We start from the raw sequence: 16,280 nt of genomic DNA on the forward strand, positions 1-16,280 counted from the left end.
TGAATTTGACTGGGACAGCACTACTATTACAGGGCAAGCCAAACAGAGAACAGCCAGAGAATTCCTACAGGCATGGCATTCATCCACAGATTCAATCAATAAGCACATCAACCTGGACCCAATATACCGGCCACTGCAGCGGACAGCTGGAACTGACAACTGGAAGCAGCAGAGACAATCACTATAAATGCTGGAGGAAACATCACAGAAGTGCTTCACAGGAGGCTCCCAAGCACTGAGGATGTCACCTAGACAGGGGACGAAATGCTTACAACACAAATTCCCAGCTCGGCGAACAGAACCACAACAACGAGCACCCGAGTGACAAATCTTCTCCCAAACTTTGAGTTTAACAAAATAATATATATTAACAACTATTATTTACTTGTTCCAATATAGTAACATCCCACAAATACCCTTGACAAAGGCAAATTGAGTAAAATTGTCTCACATACAATTCTAGCAGCTGGTTGAGAACCTCAGCTTTTAGCTGTAACTGAGAGCAGAATGAGTTTTCCCCATCCAGCTTAAAGACCCCAGCAACTGTAGAAAGCTAAAGCTAAAAATCCTGATTCTGTGGGAGTGCAGCCCCATCCACTCAGACTGCTTCTATTTTTACAATTTGTTTTGAAATACCCAAGCTCTTTCAGATTGTTTCTTTTATTGGTTTTGTCTCAACTTTTCTTCATTTTGAAAAAAAGGACAAGATATACCTCTTAAAAGCCATTGTATTGTTACATAAGTCCTGTTACAACTTTGTAGAGCATTGGTTAGGTCACAGGTATAATACTGCATGCAGTTCTGATCACCACGGTATCAGAAGGATATGACTACACTGGAAATGTGGAGAAGTGCTGTTGCCTGTGATGAAAAGTCTGTTAGATTAGATTAGATTCCCTACATTGTGGAAACAGGCCCTTTAGCCCAACCAGTCTACACTGACCCTCTGAAGAGTAACCCACCCAGACCCGTTTCCCTCTGACTAATGCACCTAATACTATGGGCAATTTAGCATGGCCAATTCACCTGACCTGCACATCTTTGGACTGTGGGAGGAAACCAGAGCTCCCGGAGGAAATCCGCGCAGACACTGGGAGAATGTGCAAACTCCACACAGACAGTCACCCGAGGCTGGAATCGAACTGCGATCCTGGTGCTGTCAGACTGCATTGCTCACCACTGAGCCACTGTGCCATGTTCTGAGGAGAGACTGGAGAGGTTGGGTTTGTGTACATTGGAGCAGAGGGGGCTGATGCAGGGTCTAATTTGAGATATACAAAATTGAGAGGCATAGACAGACTGGATCATGAGTCTTTTCTCGATAGCAGATGTGTCCTCTGGTCTTAGACACACTAGGAAATTGTTTCCGTTAGGCGAGGAGACTAGGACCTGTGGACACAGCCTTGGGGGGGGTCAATTCAGAACAGAAATGCGGAGACATTTCTTCAGCAAGAGAGTGATGGGCCTGTGGAATTCATTGCCGCAGAGTGCAGTGGAGGCCGGGACGCTAAATGTCTTCAAGGCAGAGATTGATAGATTCTTGATGTCACAAGGAATTGAGGGCTACAGGGAGAATGCGGCTAAGTGGAGTTGAAATGCCCATCAGCCATGATTGAATGGCGGAGTGGACTCGATAGGCCGAATGGCCCTACTTCCACTCCTATGTCTAATGGTCTTGCATGTTTAAGGTGAGGAGATTTTTTTTAACCACCCAGAGGGTGGTAGAAGTATGGAATATGTTATTTTATAGAGTGGAGACATACTCTTGCAACACTTGAGCATCTGGATGAATACTTTCTATGCCAGGACACAGGCTGTGTACCAAGTGCAGTTAAATAGCATTGTGTAATTTGGTGTTCATTGGCCAGCATAGACATGGCAGGCCAAAAGTTCTATTCCTATGACTCAATCCTGACCCCTGGTCAGAAGTGCTTTATTAAATAAGATGTTATTGGAAGCCTTACCTGCCCCTCAAGCTGGGCATAGTGTCATGACAACAAGAAAGTGAAGTCTCCCTTGATGCCCAGCACCAATAAATCAGATTTTGTTTGTTATTGCATTGCTATTTGTGGGACCTTTGTGTGAAAAGTGACTGCATTTCTGACACTAGAACAAAGAAAATTACAGCACGGGAACAGACCCTTCGGCCCTCCAAGCCTGCACTGATCCAAATCCTCTACCTAAACCTGTTGTCTATTTTCTGAGGATCTGTATCTCTCTGCTCCATGCCTATTCATGTATCTGATTAGATTCCCTGCAGTATGGAAACAGGCCCTTTGTCCCAACAAGTCCACACCGACCCTCCGAAGAGTAACTCACCAAAACCCATTCCCCCCACCCTATTTTTACCCCTGACTAATGCACCTAATACTTTGGGCAGTTTAGCAAGGCCAGTTCATCTGACCTGCATATCTTTTGGATTATGGGAGGAAACCGGAGCACCCGGAGGAAACCCATGCAGACACTAGGAGAATGTGCAAACTTCACACAGACAGTCACCCAAGGCAGGAATCGAACCCGGATCCCTGGTGCTGTGAAGCAGCAATGCTAATCACCGAGCCATCGTGCAACCATACGGTTTACTTTAATGCTAATTATATTATTACAAGACCAAGGTGCAACAAGCATGATTTGTAAAATGTAATGCAACTGTTAGACTATTTAGACACCAAAAGACACTTGAAATAAGTAACACTGTGTAATTATATTGGTAGTTTAAGTATCCTAATATCACATCTTTTGACAGACTTCAGTATTTCCTCTAATAGCGATGTTAGGCCAATCAGTCGGAGTTCTTAGTTTTCTTTGTCTGCCACTGGTGTTTAAATGGCAGGAATACATTTTTCAGTTTCCAATTTGTCTAGATACATCTTAAATGAGGCTACTATGCCCACCTATACCACTTCCACTGGCAACGCTTTCCAGGCATCCAAAGAACAAAAAATTTACAGCCCAGGAACAGGCCCTTCACCCCTCCATGCCTGAGCCGAGCCAAACCAAATCCACTGTCTAAATCTGTCGCTCAATTCCTAAGCATCCATATCCCTCTGCTCCCCACCTACTCATGCATCTGTCCAGACGCATCTTAAATAATCTACCATGACTGCCTCTACTACTCTGCTGGCAATGCATTCCAGGCACCTACCACCCTCTGGGTAAAGTATTTACCGCGTGTATTCCCCTTAAACCTTTTACCTCTCACCTTGAAAGCATGACTTCTCGTTATTGAATCCTTCATCCTGGGAAAATGCTTATCTCTATCTACCCCTTCTTCTACCCTTGGTGATTTTGTAGACCTCAATCAGATCCCCCCTCTTCAATCTCCTTTTTCCAAGTGAAAATATTCCTAACCTATTAACTTATTCAACCTCTCTTCATAGCTAGCACCTTTCATACCAGCATCCTTGTAAACCTTCTCTGCACCCACTCCAAAGTATTCCCATCCTTTTTGGTAATGTGGCAACCAGAATGTACAGTATCTACCACCCCCTGTGCAATACCTTTCCACGCATATCTACTTAAACTTTTCTCCTCTCGCCTTTGAACTCTTGGCCCCTAGTAAGTGAGCCCCCCACTCTGAGGGAGAAAGTTTCTTGCTATCCACTCTGTCCACATCTTATGATTTCATAGACCTCAATCACTCCCCACCCCCACCCCACAACCGATCCCCAACCTCCGTCTTTCTAATGAAAATAATCCTAATCTACTCAACCTGTCTTCATAGCTAGGCCTTTCCATATCAGGCAACATCCTGGTCAACTTCTTCTGCGTCCTCTCCAAAGCATCCACATCCTTTTGGTAATGTGGCAATCACTGTATGCAGTATTCCAAATGTGGTCGAACCAAAGTCCTTTACAACTGTAACATGATCTGCCAATTTGTACTCAGTACTTTGCTCAATGAAAGAATGTGTACCGTATACTATCTTGATCTCTCTGTTGACCTGCGTTGTCACTTTCAGGGTACAATGGACCTGAACACCCAGATCTCTCTGGACTCCAATTTTCCCCAGGGCTTTTCCATTTATTGTATAGTTCACTCTTGAATTGGATTTTCCAAAATGCATCACCTTGCATTTATCTGGATTGAACTCCACCTGCCATTTCTCCACCCAGCTTTCTAATCTATCTATATTCTGCTGTATTCTCTGACAGTCTCCTTCACTATCTGCTACTCCATCAATCCTAGTGTCATCTGCAAGCTTGCTAATCAGACCAGCTATGCCTGCCTTCAGCTCAATTACAAATATCACAAACAAGTGGTCCCAACACTGTTCCCCGTGGAACACGACTGGTCACATTTCTCCATTTTGCTAAACTCCCTTCCACTACTGCTCTGCCTCCTGCTGCCCAGCCAATTCTCTATACATCCAGCCAATACACCTTGGACTCCATGCAACTTCACTTTCTCCATCATCCTACCATGGGGACCTTTATCAAACACCTTCTTGAAGTCCATACATATGACATCTACAGCCGTTGCCTCATCAATCAACTCTGTCACTTCCTCAAGGAATTCTATCAAGTTGGTAAGACATGACCTTCCCTGCACTAAACCATGGGCATATTAGAAACAGGCAACATGTTCTTCCCGATGGGAATAGATCCTATCCCTTAATGTCTTCTCCAGCAGCTTCCCTACCACTGACATCAGGCTCACCGGTCTGTAATTACCTGGATTATCCATGCTATCCTTAAGTAAGGGGACAACATTAGCAATTCTCCAGTCCTCTGGACCTCACCCATGTTCATGGATGCTGCAAAGATATCTGTTAAGGCCCCAACTCTTTCCTTTCTCGCTTCCCTCAGTAACCTGGGATAGATCCCATCCAGACCTGGGGAGTTGTCCACCTTAATGCCTTTTAGAATAGTCAACACTTCCTCCCTCCTTATGCCGATTTGACCTAGAGTAATCAAATATCTATCCCTAACCTTATCATCCTCCATGTCCCCCTCCACGGTGAATACCAATGCAAAATACTCATTAAGAATCTCACTCATTTTCTCTGACTCCATTTTCCTCCTTTGTCCTTGAGTGAGCCAACCCTTTCTCCAGTTACTATGTCGCTCCTTATATACAAATAAAAGGCTTTGGGATTTTAGATTAGATTACTTAGTGTGGAAACAGGCCCTTCGGCCCAACAAGGCCACACTGACCCACCGAAGCGTGTCCCACCCAGACCCATTCCCTTGCGTTTACCTCTTCACCTAACACTACAGGCAATTTAGCATGGCCAATTCACCTAACCTGCGCGTTTTTGGATTGTGGGAAGAAACCGGAGCACCTGGAGGAAACCCACGCAGACACGGGGAGACTGTGCAAACTCCACACAGACAGGTGGCTGAGGCGGGAATTGAACTCGGGTCTCTGGCGCCGTGAGGCAGCAGTGCTAACAACTGTGCCACTGTGCCTCTTTGCTAAAGATATTTCATGATCATTTTTAGCCCTCTTAATTCCTAATTTCAGATTGGTCATACTTTCCTGATATTCTTCCAAAGCTTCATCTGTTTTCAGACTTATCGACCTTCTATATGCTTAGTTTTTCCTCTTAACTGGTCTCCCAATTTCACCTGTCATCCACATAACATATGTGAATTTGGAGATGCCAGTGTTGCACTGGGTGTGTACAAAGTTAAAAATCACACAGCACCAGGTTATAGTCCAACAGGTTTAATTGGAAGCATACTACCTTTCGGAACACCGCTCCTTCAGGTGATCAGGACAATCAACTGATGAAGGAACGTCGCTCCAAAAGCTAGTGTGCTTCCAATTAAACCTGTTGGACTATAACCCGGTGTTGTGATTTTTAACATCATATCACTCGTGGATTTACCTTCAAACAGCTGCTTTCATCCATGTTCCTCAGCTCCTGCTGAATTTTGCTATAGTTGGTTTTCCCCCAATTTAGCACACTTCCTTTAGGATACTGTAAATCAGAATATTTAATAGGCTGTAAAACTATTCAATGATATCAAGTTATCAATATTGCAATATAAGTGCAGGTGTTTGTATCAATTTGTTCAAGTTTTTCAGTTCCTAGCAAAATAATCTGACCTCCTCCATCAAAGTTTTGTGAAATAGCCAGCAACATTAGCCTCTTGTTAGTGGGGAGGGGAGGAATTCCACAATCTTTTATTGAAGAAGTTACTCATTTCCTCAATTTAATTTGAAGTCAGATTTTGAGTGAGTCCCCATATTCTGGATTCACTAACGGGAAAATATAACTTCTCTATAGCAACAATAAAGCATCCCTCTATCATTAAAATGTATCTTGATTTGTATCACTGTAAGCCCAAGGGCAACCAAGCCAAGTTTGAGCTCTTGGAACCCTAATTTCATTCTAGCATGCCCCCTTCAAAAATTAATCATAGAATCCTACAGTGCGGAAGGAGGCCATTCGGCCCATCGAGTCCACACCTCTGAAGAGCACCCCACGTAGACCCCACCCTGTCCCCATAACCCTGTAGATTCGGGAGAATTTAACTAAAATTCTGGTTGCATACCTGAAAATTGCAACTTTTTAGAACTTTAAACATGGCAATTAGTTAAAATTGAAGTTAGGTTCACTGTGACCTTAGCAGAAAAAAATTCCAATGTTATACCCATTGTCTCTAAGGTGAAAAACAGTACTTTTAAATCACTAAATTCCCACACTGGTAAGTAACTTGAAATAAAATAAATTTGAAAACATATTTTAAATAAGTAACATTCTACTTAGAACCTCTTTGGACCCTTGGCAGCTCTCCTGCATCGTTTTGCTGTGCTTCTCCACATTTCCGGCAGCTACACGGAGGTGAGGAGAAGAGGCCTCCGAGCTATCTCAATGCCAGCACCTTGCCAGCAAGGGCAGAGAGTAACAAGGTGATAGCTGGTAGACAGGAGGGGTGACTCTGTCATGTCTGGTTGGTGATTTGCAGTGGGCAGCCTAGGATCTGCTGGATGTTGGCTCCCTGATGCCAACCTTGGTCAGCAGTGCAGCACAGGAGGCAGCTCCAACTAGTACCAGTTAGCTCAGGTAGTGTTCTCAAGAAACTATTAAAACCAAGTGCCAAACAAGATTTCTGATCCCAGTATCTCAGCAGCATTAAGGCTAAATAACACTAAACAAGCCAACGTTAAATGCACAGTCCTTGTGTATATTTCCTGCAGTTTGATGACCAAAATGGAGTCTGGAGCTCCATCCATGGTTTGTGCTGAGTAAGTGCACACAGTATGTTACCGATTTCCACAACAGAGCGAGGATTCTTAGTCTTCACTCTTGGTCTGACCAGCGTCTAAGCTGAAACATTGGGTGGAATCTTGTTGAGTCATAGGGGATCTCATCATCCAGCCTTTACCAATGAAGGCCTGCAGACCCACATGCCAGTTAGGTAGTGGTGAGGCTGCCCGCAGGCCCATAGGCAGAAGTCCTGACAAGTGAGAGCTGTCAACTTCTCGTGCTTAGCACCACTGAGCTAATGTTGGCTATTGGCAGGAGGTCCAAGAGAACCAAGTTAAGTGATTTGTTATTGGAGAACTGTTCTCAGGTTGGGGGTGGGGGGAGCGGAAAAGAATGGTGGCAGCAATGGCACACTGTGCCAAATGTCCAGTGCCTTGGTGAGGCACTGATTGCATCAAATACAATATGGGAAAATATGTAGTAGAGCAGGAAGAGTAGAGAAGCTGTTTTTTAAATAGAAAAAGATTGCAAAAAGTTATGGAATAGTTTTGGGAGTCCTCATGTGTGAATCACAAAAAGCTAGCATCCACCTTCAGTGGGGAATTGAAAGGCAAAATGAATGTTGGACTCCATTTCAAAGGGAATAGAATATAAAAGTAGGGCAGTTTTGCTGAAACAAAGCACAACTAAAATGCTGTGAATTGTTTTGGGTCCTTTTATGTAAGGAACAATATAATGCCGTTGGAGGCAGTCCAGAGCAGGTTCTATACGCTAATTCTGGCTTATGGAGGATCTTTGAGAAGAGGTTGGATCTCTTTGGAGTTTAGAAAAATGAGTGACCTTAATGACACATAGAAGATTTGTAAGGGAACTGATGACAGAATAGATGAGGAAAGGTGGTTTCCCCTTGTGGGACAACTTCAGACAGGGAGGTTTTATCTTTAAAATAAGGGTCAAATAATCTCTGAGGGAAATAATCGGTGGAATTCTGTATCACAGAGGGTTGCCAAGGCTGCCTTGTTAAAGGCTGAGTGAGATTTAAAATCAGTAAAGGAATAAAGGTTAACAGGAAAGATCAGAAAGTGGAGTTGACGATTATCAGATCAGATTCAATGGGCTGAATGGCCTACTTCTGCCATGTCTTACCCACCCCCTGCAAGTGCCAAACCATCTACAGGGTAGGAGCTATTGGGAACAGCAAATTGCATCAAGCCTATATGCCACTGGATTCATTGCAGCAGCAATGGGCCTTGGCCATTTTCAATTTAGTTGACCAGTTTATGTCATGTGCAAATTTTAAAATTGTGCTGTATATTGCCAAGTCTGAAGCATTAACAAATATCAGAGTCAGCAAGTGAGCAAAAAATTTATATTGATTAAAACACAATGTAAGTTATGAGTTATGACTAGAACTGAATAAAGCAGATTATTTTAAAAATTGTTTTGTCACATTTTGCATGTCTATTTCTGGGTTAGCCTGTGAATTTTGCCGTGAGTGTTTAGGTGAGGAGCATGTAATTCATCTGCCAGACTAAAATTAATTCTTGGATTTTGTTTGTTTCATTTTCGTGTTTCGGGTTACCTAAGTACTTTACAGAAAGTGTTTGTCAATTTAAGAGTTTGTATTTAAGTGTGTGTGGTTTTTGCCTTTAACCTTCAAAATCTTGCCTCTGTCAAATTCATTTATTGAGTAATAAGACAGCATTTTAAAAATGATTATCGGATATCTGAATGCATTGACCTGTTTCGTAATGTTGTTCAAGTGAAAACTTTCAAGAATATTGGGTAGCTTATTACGGTTATACCATTTTAAAAGTGGTCTATTAAGATGGATAATTGTCAAAAGTGAACTTGTTAATGTAATTGCAATTCTCTCAAAATCAAAGTGTACATTTGTTCCTTTATACGCTTGTCTTCAAAGGTCCATGCTATGTTTGTCAAGAAATGTCTGCTTTAGTGAAGAATTGTGCCTTGAAATTTTAATAACATCAAAATATACATATTGTAGCCGATGTTTTACTGAAGAGAGCTGTCTTGTGGAATGTTGTTTTAGACTTTGCTTTCAACCATCAACTTTTTTTTCTTTGCCCAACCAGCTGAAAGTGTGTGCAGGCAGCAAGGTATTTTCTGACTGACAGACTCAACAGTTTATCCCTTTCACCAATGTGATGCAAAAATTAAGAAAGAAACAGTGAAGGACATGGGGTGATTTGAGGCAGGTTTGGTATTTTAACAAAAGAATAGAGGCTGGGCACGAGAGAGATTTGACTAAAGGAGAAAGGGAAAGTAATAAACAATTTACTGCCATCAGAAATAAAGTTGCAGAGTTTAAATTCTTCCTTTCCTGGATAGAAAAGTTAAGTGGTTTGCATTATTGAGTGGCAACTCAAACCTTCAACCATGAACTTAATTAATATTTGCATCAATTCGGGAAACTTACAGGATGGTTGAGGGTGAGTAGCCATTTTCATAAGAATTAACTGTATGGCACAAAATGTCAAAAGGAATTCACAGGCTGTCTCTTCCTCGTCATAAATTGCTGAACAATGCACATATTAATAAGTGTGTGCTGTGAAACTGTTATGATGCCAGCAGAATGTGGGCCAATATCCCATAACTGGCTACCATTCCTGATGAAGGGCTTATGCTCGAAACGTCGAATTCTCTATTCCTGAGATGCTGCCTAACCTGCTGTGCTTTAACCAGCAACACATTTGCAGCTACCATAATTGATTATCACTCAATCTCTCTACAGTCTTTAAAATTGTCAATGATCCCATTCTTCTGTCACTCTGTCTTCCATCTCACTGGCACTGCCTTCATTTCATTACATGATTGTGAACTATTTGTTATTGGACATCTCCAGTTAGGACTTCTCTTCCTCCTTGAATATGGTTATTTTTGGAATACACCTGTGGTTTCAGCCTTGGATCCTTTCATTTGCTCATGGCAACATCATGAGCATACATGAGGTTAGATTCTGTAAATATTCATCAGGACCCCTGCTTCTATTAATTCAACAATTGTATTGCACCTCACCCCACGTCTTTTCCATAACACCATAGTGTTATGTCTATTTGTTCCATACTTTTATCATTGCCAAGACTCAACAATTCAATTATTTCTGGTCCATTTCCCACTCTCCACCCTCTGTAACCAGAGCTCATCAAACATTTTACATTTGGTACCTTCTCCTGCACCAAGTCTCACTTTCACATTACCACTGTTCTCAAATTTCTCAAACTAAAAATTCTCACACTTGTGCTTAATTCCCTTCACAGGCTAGGCCTCCTGATCCGCTTCATCCAACCTTACATTACATCTCTCTGACCACTTGTGTATGGCCCTTTATTTGCCCTTCTAGCGTTTCCTGTGTCTTCAATTGCTGAGGCCTCATGATTTGGAATTCCCTTTCTAAACCTTTATCTCTTCCAACCTACTTCTTTGACCTGACATTTTCCTCACTCATGTTTCTTTCTTCGAGTTATTTTAGTTGCACTTCTGTGAAATACTCTGGGACATTTTTCAATTTTAAAGTTGTACATATCTACAAATTGTGATATTATCCTCACCCTGAACTCATCTGTCCCCTTCCCTGTCCCCCCTCTGAGCTCACCTTGAGGATTCAGCTCCTGCTCTCTGTACCCTAATCTTATTAAATCAATGGCCAACTGATTTCTCTTCCCGCCTCTAACTTTAATAATTCCCACTTCTCAAGTACTCAACTCCCCATTAAATCTGTCGCCATCACCACCCAGTAAAACACTCTTCAGCCCTTGCAAGTTCCCATTTCATTTTTGAATTTTCCTTCCTCTTCAGAGTACTTGATTGTAGCCTCCTAAATCCATGCATCTCTTTTCTGCATTCCATGTTTTTCCTGCTCAAATGTGGCTTTCGCTGCTGCCACAGTGCTGAAATGACCCTGATCCGAGTAACAAATGCATTGTTCTTTCAAGACTTCTCATCCTTGTATTGTTTCAGCTATGGATACCAGCTTCCTGTTATGCTTCTGCACTGTTCCCATCACCATTCTTGTCCATCTGAACCTAGCCATGAATCATCTGCAGTGCCTTCTCTATCCTTTGCCACACATTTATCCCTGGAGTTCCCCAATAATCTATCCTTGGCCACCACCTATTTATCATCTGTATGCTGCCTCTTATGTCATCACCCAAAAACACATCACATTCCACATGAATGCTGACCGTACCCAGTTCTCACAACCAGTTCTCTCAAACCTTCCACATTAGCCACTTGTGATGCTGCTTGTCCAACATTCAATAATGGATGAGCAAAAATTGCCTGCAACTTAATACTGAGATGTCCGAGACATTGGTCAGAATTTTTCATCCTGCATCTTTGCCGACAGCAGCAATCTTACAGCTATTTTAAATTCTGAGGAGCATAATTAACTGGAAATGGGGCTTCTGCCCTTCACTTGTGTGTCAGTGCTGCCAGCCAATCTGATTGTCCTGTATTTTTGCCATTTCAGCAGTGTCAGTGGCAGCACGTATTTGGTCTGTGAATCCACAATAGGTCAATGTAAAATGCTGCTCATTGCTTTCAATTCCACCACGAATGCAATTCCAAACCATAACAGCAAATAATTTCTATCCTGTTATCTAAATGAATGTTTCTACATGCTTTGCAAGATAAGTTTATCATAACAAGTACAAAACATTAAGTTATTTTCAACCGATTCATTTCGGGACATGAGCTATCAAACCTGGGTAACTGAGCACGTTGTTGACTAAAGTTGACCTTGGGTCTTTGATCTTCCTTTCTGTGTACCACACCAGTCTGAATTATCTTGAACTCTAATTGGCTGGTCATGGAAAGCATGAGTTCAATTTCAGATTGGCTAAACAGGCTGAAGCTAATTCCTAATTGGGTTGTTACTGATAACACTTCTTACTCTCACCTGGTTCTTTTTTGAAATGTAAGTCAAACTTTTTTTTTATGACACCTTGTCCCATTTACCTTCCAAATTCATAGATCTCTACCAAGGTGACGTGGCGTTAGTAAATAGTTCATCTGCTTTGAGTATGTAGTATCTCTTTCCCCCCACCGTAATGTTATACTGTATATACTTCCCAATACGATATATTCAAGTATTCTCATATTCCAAAGCCTCTTCATATCCTTTAAACTAAAAGAATCATGAGTCCACAATTGTTGCCTAAAACTAATCAAACTACTAATTATTCAATTAAATTAATAACAGGCCTGTCACATTATTTAAGCTACAAACTAAACAATTTTAAAGCACAGTTGTACTTGTAAGAAAAAATCTTTTATCTGAAATTAGTTTCACATGTTTACTCCTTAACGGACTCGGGCATAAAGCCATAAACCCTACTTTTGACTGGGGCCATATTGCTATTCTTTACAGAAAGTCTCTGTAGAAACTAACCTCAGTCAAAGTACAATTTAGTTCATCACTTCCTTAATTAAGTCAAAATTATGGAAAAATAACTCAATCCTACATCTGCCTCAGCTCATTCACTGAAAATCTGATTTGTGCATGTGTTACCTCTGGGTTTGACTGTTCCACCGCTCCTCTGGTCACCCTTCCATTTTCCAAACTCCAAAACCTTCCTCGCACCTAAACTTTGCTGACCATGTCCTGTTTTACACCTGCGTCCCAGTTACACATCCTGACTCTGCTCACTGTCCTGACAGCTCCCAAAGCAACACTTTGATTGTATGATTCTTATCCTTGTTTCCAGCAGCCTTCATGGCATTGTCTGTCTGTCTGTCTTGCTCTCTGGCGTGCTGGCTCGTTCTGGGTCTACCTGGCTTCTCTGTGTGGTCTGTCTGTGCCCCTCATGATTTTATTAACCCCCATAAAGTCACCTCTCAGCCTGCAATGCTCCAGGGCAAACAGCCCCAGCCTATTGTTGTTTGGTACAATCCTGAGAAAAGGTTTGGGATATTTCTGTGAAATTAGAGTCCCTCTAATTTCACTGTCAGGATTACACTTGCATACTTACAGTCCATCAGTTTGTTTATTTGTCACCACTCGAGTTCTTGCCATCCTCCCTCTTGTAGCAAAATTTGAGCATCCAGCCAAGACATAAGAAAGGTAAAGAAATTGCTTTTGTTAATGTCATTCCTGGTGGCATTTTCCTAAATTGTGCAAGTGTGAGAAACTCAGCAATTTAATAAGTTGCAATTTTGTTCCCTGGGCCGACTGTTTGTCACATTCTCTCCTGTGGCAGAGAATTTTCTGCACTCTGGCTCTATCAGTACTACTTTTTGGTTATTGTTAATAACATAGCATTTAATTGACAGTGCTTGCGAGTAACATATGACCACGTGAATCTTTGTAAGAGTCACAGAGCATCTTTCCAGTGGTTTAACTTGTTAACCCAGACTGTAAATCTCACATACTAAATGACCTTAAACAGTAGCAATGGAGATGCAGCAATCGGATTGAGCATCTTTGGGTTAAGGGCAGGAAATTCCACTTGTTTTTTCCTTGACAGCCAACTGGTGATTGACTGGAAGTGCACGCATTTAACACCTGTTGAATGAGAGAAGGATTTAATTCTGCTGTGATGGCATCCAGAACTGAACAGTTTGTTAATCCTGTGTGTCTTTGCTTGTGCATGCAGAATGACAACTTGGGGTTAAACATCAATGAAGATGTTAAGTATCAAGAAGTTTTTGAGCTTTGGACCCATTCTTTACAAGGAATCTAATGGCTTTATGAGAGAGGAGGATAAACAATATAATGAGGACACCTTTTCCTGCTTTCATTACCTCATTGAGTTGTTTCAGAAGAGGAATTGTGGTCAGGAAATAGTGAACACTCCTTGCAATATATTAGTCTGAGCTGAGCTTTGCCATGGATGTCAATTTTAATTTTAAAATCTAAATGATTTTAAGTACTGTGGAAACTTCTGTTTCCCTTTCTAACGTAAGCTTTCATTTGACCTTTAAATGTAAGCTACTCAATCATAAAACACTGAACTTGGCTGAAGATGAGGTAAGTCACCAGTGAAGAGTTTGCATCAAGCACTTTCAGGTTAGGTGCATCTTATGTTGGATGTAGAATAAGACCTTCGTCACTCGTTCCAGTGATGTGCCTTAAACTTCAGAAGAATTTTCCTGAAGCTCTGTGACATTTCAATTTTTCACAAAGCTATCCTGAGATTGCTAAATGATGGACTGTTTTCTTTTTGCTGCAGACCTTGCTCCTCTTAAAACTATATTGAGACTGTCCAAATTCATTTTTCTTGGGATCCCTTCTGGCATCAGTAAAAAGTGACTGTCATCTTATCAGTCTGGATAGGCTTCAAGCCAAAACCCCAGAGAAATTGAAGTGCACATTTCTTACCAAGTCTGCCAACAGTTCCTCTAACACATGCAGCAGTAGCAAACTAATTTGATTTTTTTTAAAAATTTAATTGTTGGGTTATTTTTCTCTGAAATGTTGGATTTTTCTTAGTGCAGTTCTTTATTCATTTATTAATCTAACATTATGAAATACAGTCTCCATTTTTAAGAATTATGGAAAAATAAATGCTGTCTAATCTGTTCAATTTTGAACTGATGTTGTAATGTACATTTACTAATGTTATGGATACACTGAAATAGGAAAGGGCTATGAAAATTGTTGAGTAATGTTGCATCTGCACTTTTGGATGACAGACTTGCTTTAAAATTTTATTTTTTTTGCATAATATATTCCTAAGCGTATTTAGACCCTGCATTTATTTTACATTTACTTTATTTTGCATGATTTTTCTCAAGTTAAATACTATTTTGGGTTGCTAAGGAAATCTTATTTGTTTAACAGAAAGAAGAGAAAAAAACAGTATCGGTCAAGGCTGCCAAACAGGAAATTTCACTGTTGGATTTGGTTGACTGTAAGTGCAGATACAAAGACGTCCAAAGTAGTGTTAAAACTGAGCATTTAATTAAACAGTTGATTATAATATAAATTGTGATGAGGTTTTTTGGAAATAAACTCACTGATCATTTAACTAGGTGCAATCAATGAAATGGGAGACAGTTATAGAAATATTTATTGCATTTTATTATTTCGTGGTTCAACAGCTGCATAGTTCAACTTAAGTAAAATTGAAGTTTCCAATTTCTGTGTTTTAACAATTAATGAAATTTTATTCTATTGACAAAAGGTAAAATGAAATATGAACTTTAGCCAGTACAGTGCATTAATACAACTATTGTTTTAACTGACCTATTCTTGGTCAGGAGGTAATGATATGCCTTTTTGTATTTCTAATTTAGACTTTATCTTGCTGTCTTGTAGTTTCTGATGTGTCAACACCAGTCACCCTCCCGAAACCAGTAATGGCTTCAAGATTAGCAGCTGATTTAGAAGGATTATCGCTTTCCAGTACTGCTGCTGTCATTGATGTAAGTATATGCCAGTGGCTATTTTCTGAATGTTGAATGTATTTAATGGCTTTCAGGCAATGTCCTTGCTCTGAGAAATATTAGAATTGCTAGGCAAGAAAAGCTAGGTTCTTCTAGTTTTCCTGGCATTCAATTACACAGTGGAATTGTGCACTCATAATAATCAATCTTTCATTGTAAATCTTCAATAAGTACAGACTAAGTACAAAAATAGTCCTTAGCTGGAGAAATTTAGGAACTGTCAATTCAGAGTCACCTGATCCTCCCAAACCTGCCAAACTTAGCATGCCATATATTCTAATTACACAGCTTGTATCCCAGACAGTCAACCAAACATTTGTGGGGGTGCAGAATTAGTTCCTAAAATATGTTTTTAAAAAATGGAAAAATTTTCAGAGTCTAGGAATAATCCTTGTTTTCTAGTATACTATATATAGAAAACTTAAAATAAAAAAACAGAAACTTGGCCAGTCTGGTGGCAATTGTGGAGAGAGAGGAACAGATATAACATTTCACATGGAACATGGTCCTTCTTTGGAACTGGGGAGACCATAGTTATTTAGACTGTGTGTAACTTGCTTCAACTCCTGAAAGCCTGTCCACTCATTTACAAGGTACAAATCAAGAGTATTTGCTATACTCCCTTTTTGCATGGATAAGTGCAATGCCAACAACACGCTCGAAGCTTGATACCATCCAGGACACAGCAGCCTACTGGATTGACGTTGCATCC

At 40.8% G+C, this 16,280-nt stretch overlaps 1 protein-coding gene across 2 annotated transcripts in view; it reads left to right on the forward strand.

Moving 5' to 3' along the window:
• ap3b1a (adaptor related protein complex 3 subunit beta 1a) overlaps nt 1-16,280 on the forward strand; it is a 309,270-nt gene that overhangs the window by 193,661 nt on the left and 99,329 nt on the right. For both annotated transcript variants that reach the window (XM_060835806.1, XM_060835815.1), the window contains exons 21-22: nt 14,964-15,033; nt 15,441-15,547. In XM_060835806.1, coding sequence (XP_060691789.1) covers nt 14,964-15,033; nt 15,441-15,547 — 177 coding nt within the window. The remainder of the gene's footprint in view (nt 1-14,963; nt 15,034-15,440; nt 15,548-16,280) is intronic.

The sequence above is a fragment of the Hemiscyllium ocellatum genome, chromosome 2 (genome assembly GCF_020745735.1).
Source record: "Hemiscyllium ocellatum isolate sHemOce1 chromosome 2, sHemOce1.pat.X.cur, whole genome shotgun sequence".
Classification (NCBI taxonomy): Eukaryota; Metazoa; Chordata; class Chondrichthyes; order Orectolobiformes; family Hemiscylliidae; genus Hemiscyllium; species Hemiscyllium ocellatum.